Below are 6,000 nucleotides of genomic sequence, written 5' to 3'. Positions count from 1 at the left end.
ATTCGCGCTTAGCACGAATATTTCCATCGCTACGCCTGCCTTGCTAATAGGCGATAGTATCGTTATCGACTGCTTTCAGTCGCTAACGGGTTGGGTACGCCCACTTTGCATGTCATTAGCGATAAATATCGCTGACATGCAAAGCGGGCCCCAAACCGCTCGCTATCGCCTACAAGCTGTCGCTAACTGCTGTTAGCGACAGCTTGTGAATAGGGCGATAGAATTATCGCCGCTTAGCAGCCGAAAACGGCCGCTAACACTGCGATATTCGCCTACCGCCCTCCTTGGTAATATGCCCCGGAATGTCTACTCTATTCTACGTACTCCACTTCCTCCATTCTGCCTTTCAGGGTTGGTTCTCCGCAAAGGGCTTGTACCCATTGTGCTTACTCTATCCTACCTACTAATGTTCACATTGAAAAATAATAGTCCTGACACAGTGGTGAAGGCTGTTATCTTGGAAGATGTTTATAATTTTTTTTTAACTTTGCAAATACTACAATATAATTGTTTTAATGGATTATTGAAATCGAAGCTCAACATTGGTCCTGCTAAACTAAGCATTTTGCACAGAACTACCAGCACAGTATTAAATTGATGGTTTTAAGGTAAGATCATCTTATCACAATATCCATTTGCGTAATATTTCCAATGATGGGTAACAATAATGGAAATATACATGACATTTTTGCTCCTTGATGATATAAATAGGCTCATTTCATTTTATCTTTAATATGTTTCTTATTAAGTAAATAACTTTTTGTATTGAGATCAGGCCTTAGAAGGATAATGTGAACCTTAGGAAAAAATATACAAGCCATTAGGCCCGAATTTGAAGCAAGGACCGCAAAGACCTCAACGGCTACCATGTATTTTCCATCTGTGATGAGATACGCTGGGATAAATGAGAGCCACACACTTACAAACACAAGCAGACTAAAAGTAATGTTCTTGGCTTCATTGAAGCTGTCTGGTAATTTCCTGGCGAGGAAAGCCACTAGGAAGCTTACAGATGCCAAGAGACCCATGTATCCCAACATGCAGTAGAAAAGTACTAGTGATCCGTCAAAACACTGTATGATTAGTTTCTTTGATGTTGCAGTGTTAATTCCAGAATAAGGAGTCTTTGTGAATATCCATACTGCACATATGATTAGCTGAACAGTGAAACAACAGAGGACAATGTAGAAAGGTGTCCTGGGGCCAGCACAGTTTCTCCACCAGCTGGTAGGGTTGGTGGCATTAAATAAAACAATAACTGTTATTGTTTTAGCTAAAATGCAGGACACACTGAGTGAGAACAGAAGCCCAAATGCCATCTTCCGAAACATGCATGTCCATTTCATGGGCCGTCCGATAAACATGTAGGAACAGAGGAAACAGGACATGAGAGAAACAAGAAGAAGGTAACTTAGATCCCGGTTGTTGGCTTTTACAACTGGAGTGTCCTGATGTCTGCGAAAGATCCCCAGAATTAAAATGTTTAACAAAGACAAAACCGTTGAAATAGAAGCAAGAGCTGCACCCAGTGGCTCCCCAAAAGTCAAGAACTCAATAGATCTGGGTACACAGGAATTTCTTCTGTTGTTGGACCATTGATCTTCTTGACAATTTATACAAACTGTAGCATCTATGCATAAAGAGAGACATTTGGTTTAATATTTTTTTCATAAGTGCATGTGTTTCACTTTTAAATAGTGTCTGTATAATCTACATCACTCAAAAAGGCAAACATTAAAATGGGATATTTGTTCAACAGCTAGAAACCACTAATGATGCCACTAGCGGTGAGACCTGCACAATCAGAGCAGGGTGTGTGGTATGAGGAAAAGTTACATAAAACATCTGAGTGCTGTTGAGTATGAAGCTCGGGATCTGTCAGGTTAAATGTAATGAGTCAGAGATAACGTGTAAGCCACAGTACAAGATGCATGTAAGAACTATACATTAGTTGAAACATGGACAAATGGAGTGGTTAATTTGGAAAAGGCTACGCATTTTTAAATATATTTGGAAAATACAGTAAAGCGACTCCTCAATATGGGTTAGGGGAGTATACAATAAACGAGAATAAACTATAAGATAACTTCATGATCTCCTGACGGAAATAGAGGTCTAATTAGTTTGAACAAATGCAAGCATGCAGCAAGGAACTCTCATGATGGGGAATAAAAATATATACATCTATCATGTTCTCCACATGTGTATTGTCATTTATCTCTCTTGCCTGACACTTCAGTTGAAGTAGTGGATCAATGATTTTGCCATAGATCCTGGCAGTTTCTTTTCTATTGTCACCATTGTAAAGGCCAGTTATGAGCATACCAAATGCTGTTAAAACATCAGTGCTGCCTGTAAAAAAGTTAAGTTTTAGCACTTATATACTGCTGCATATTAGGTTACAATAAAAAAGAATCCTAAACATAAAGTAATGAATGGTTATGTACTCCATCCCTCCCCTCGCCCCGAAGTCCACCAGCAAAACAGCTACAGGTTGGAAAGTATCTGCTAAAAGTAAGTATGACTACAAAAGTGCGGAAGCAGTTGCTCAGTGACCTGTGTGAAGCGGAGGATCGCCTGCGGAGTTGCCAGACTATTTCGGACCCCGACGACTTGGATTTAGAGTCGGAGAGGTCGGCCAGGGAGGAAGTCATGACATATTGACCAGGCTAGATAAATACACTATAGGTCAGTATCGTCAGCGCCTCCATCGCGAAGGGGACAAGGCTTGGAGATTGCTGGCCTGGATCCTTAGGAGGGAATTCGCTCCGGACCGGATAGCTGCTCTGCGCAACCCTGCGGGGGACTTGGTGCACTCAGAGGCGGGTATCCTTGGGGTCCTACAGGCCCACCTGCAGGCGGTATATGCTGCGGACCCCTCGGTGACTGAGTCCGCTTCTCAGGCTTACCTTCGGGGATTGCCCCTCCAGACCTTATCGGAGGAGGCAGCAGAGGAGTTGGAGGTGGCCTTGTCGCTCCGTGAGATCAGTCAATCTCGCGCTAAGGCCCCTGGAGGCGATGGGTTTACGCCGGAATTTTATCAGGCGTTTGAGGAAGCCCTGGCCCCACGGCTACTGCAGGTCTATAGTGAGGCGCTGGAGTGTGGCGCCCTCCCGCCTACTATGAATCAGGGTGAGGTGTGCATGATTCTCAAGCCTGGGGGCGACAGTTGCGACCCTGCAGCGTATCGGCCCATTACTCTCATCAATACCGATGCTAAAATCCTCACAAAAGTATTGGCCAATCGCCTGGTGCCACACATGGCGCATCTGGTGCATCAGGATCAGTGCAGATTCATTCTGGGCCGCAACACCGCGCGGGGAGAGGAGGTGGCCTAAGGGCTAGGGCGCTCGACCTCGGACCTGGGGATCTGGGTTCATGTCTCGTAACGACGCCAAAACCTCCTGTGATTCTGGGCAAATCACTTAATCTCCCCATGCCTAAAATGAAAGTGTGTCCTCATGTAACGTAACTGGAAAATATGTAAAGCGCTCTGATACCTGATTCGGTTCGGGTCTAGTTTGCGCTATATAAAACTCTGCAAAATAAAAACAAACAAAACAAACACCGCGAGGAACCTCAGACGCCTGAACCATATTCTGCATGAGGTGCGGGATAGACAGGACCCCCGGATCCTAGTGTCCATAGACCTGGCCAAGGCATTCAACACAGTGAACTGGGGATATTTGCTGGAAGTGCTTCATCTGGTGGGTCTGGGCCTCATCTTCTGTAACTGGATCCGGATCCTTTATGGGAAACCTCGAGCTAGGGCTAGACTCGGCGCAGTACGTTCGGAGGACTGGCCACTGGGCAGAGGCACGCGGCAGGGGTGTCCCCTCTCGCTGCTGCTCTTTGCCTTGGCAATTGAGCCTTTGGCGGTCCTCGTGAGGATGGAAATGGCACAGTGGGGAATCCAAGTAGGTGACACCGTAAATGTGGTCTCCCTGTATGCAGATGATGCTTTGTTTTTTTTAACGTCCCCCGAGCGAGTCGCTGCCGCTTTTATTACGGCTATTGGATCGTTTCGGCGCGGCCTCGGGTCTGCGGATTAATCTTGGTAAGTCCCTCATTTTCCCCTTGGCGGGTTATGGCCCCAACCAGTGGGTGGACCTCCCGCACCTGGGATTACGATGGGAACTGGATGCCTTTCGGTATTTGGGCATCCAGATGGCATCGTCGGATGACCAGTTGCTGGCCCGTAATGCCGGGCGAGTGGTGAGCTCCCTTCAGCAGTCAGTCTCGTTCTGGAGCACACTTCCGCTTTCCCTCATGGGACGATTGGCGGTGGCTAAAATGGTGATGCTCCCGCGTCTGCTATACGTCCTACAGAATTCATTGTGCCCGATCCCGCCAGGCCTGTTCTGCACGCTTGACTCATTACTTACGTCGCTACTCTGGGCGGGTAAGCGCAGTAGGGTTGCTTTGCGCACTATCGTCCGGAATAGGGAGGAGGGAGGTCTGGAGGCTCCGAGATTTGACCTGTACTATTACGCGGCACAGCTTCAACCAGCTGCATGTTGGTTCGCCGGCACAGCAAATTGGGAACTGAGCCTTTTGGCGGGTAGAGCAGATGAGGAGACTCTCCAGTTGGCACTGATGCAGGGAAGGGGAGCTGATACGTCTTTGCCTTATGTGGTAAGGCATGCTGCAGGGATTTGGCAGAGGTTCGTAGAGAGAATCTTGAGGCGGGTCCCTTTCCATAGGGAATTACCGGTGTGGATTTTGGCACCTGTGGTGTTGATGGACCCTACAGTAGCTCTCCCCAGCGAGGCAACTGGGGCTGCGAGCTACTTTTTACTTCTGGAAAACTGTGGTGAATTGTAAAATAACGTGGATACTTTGAAATACGCTTTGTGCTAATTTTAAACTTATTTGCTTTTTAGTCCTTTATTCTTTCTTAATTTGGGGGACTTGCTTGTAGCTAAGGGGAAATATTTTAGTAGGCACACTGACACCGCTACCACCCTAAAATCTCTATTTTCCGCCATTCCCGCTTTGTTCTAACACCGGCGACGGTGGGCGCCATCTTGAGGGAGGCAGGGAGAGCGCTCTAGTCGCGCTATACTCCCGCCCCCTTTTCTCCCTATATCATGTGCAATCCGGCCAGACGGCGCAGCGGGCTGGCGCAGCGGGCGCGCCGGACGCGCGCCGAAGCCGCGCCTAAGCCAAGCCCGTCTGCGCCCGTCCGCGACCGGATCGCGCTGGGCGCAGGGCATGCTGTCGGTCCAAAGCCTGTTATCAGGTATGACAACATTCATTTACTGTCCCTACGCCCTCCACCCGCCCCCCATGGTTATGTCTGCCCCCATTTAGATCCCTCTTCCAGCCCTCTGTTATGTCCTTGTTGTAAATGGACACCTTTGACACCTACAAATGGCTTCGACGATATGCACGTCCCTCCAAATACTCGCCCCACCCTCTTCAAGGGAGGTCTGGTTAATGCCAGGTCCTTAGCCTGCCATTGCCAAGACGTTCACGACCTAATACTAAATCAAGAGCTGGATGCCTTGTTTGTTACGGAAAGTTGGCTTAACGATTCTTCCAACCCCGATCTGGCCATTGCCCTCCCCCCAGGGTACACTATTTTTAGAAGGGACAGACCCTCAGGTCGAGGTGGTGGGATAGCATTAATAATCAAGGATATATTTCCTTGCCACACATTCGACCTATACCATCTTAAAGACGTTGAAAGTCTGGGGTTCTTAATCAAAATTACTCCATCGTTCTCTTTCTCAGCCGGACTCCTTTACCGTCCCCCGGGCAATCCCTCCTCTTTCCTCAACTCTCTGGACGAGGCCTTAGGCACACTTATGTTACAATATTCAAATTTCATGCTCCTTGGTGATATGAATCTGCACATGGAATCTTCCACTGATCCCCACGTCATTTCCTTTTTACAGTCCCTGAACATCTTCAGCCTCCCCCAACTTATTAATATGGCCACCCATAGTGCTGGTCATACCATTGATGGCATCTGTTCTAATATTCCTTCCCTTTCCA

The 6,000-nt window shown here is 47.6% G+C and overlaps 1 protein-coding gene across 1 annotated transcript in view; it reads right to left on the bottom strand.

Moving 5' to 3' along the window:
* Positions 1-481: 481 nt before the first annotated feature.
* LOC144752735 (vomeronasal type-2 receptor 26-like) overlaps positions 482-6,000 on the bottom strand; it is a 41,163-nt gene continuing 35,644 nt past the window's right edge. Inside the window, exon 4 of the mRNA XM_078640595.1 lies at positions 482-1,630. Coding sequence (XP_078496721.1) covers positions 714-1,630 — 917 coding nt within the window. The 3' untranslated portion in view covers positions 482-713. The remainder of the gene's footprint in view (positions 1,631-6,000) is intronic.

This window comes from Lissotriton helveticus, chromosome 5_1 (genome assembly GCF_964261635.1).
Source record: "Lissotriton helveticus chromosome 5_1, aLisHel1.1, whole genome shotgun sequence".
Lineage (NCBI taxonomy): Eukaryota > Metazoa > Chordata > Amphibia > Caudata > Salamandridae > Lissotriton > Lissotriton helveticus.
This window is presented reverse-complemented; position numbering and strand designations above follow the sequence as displayed.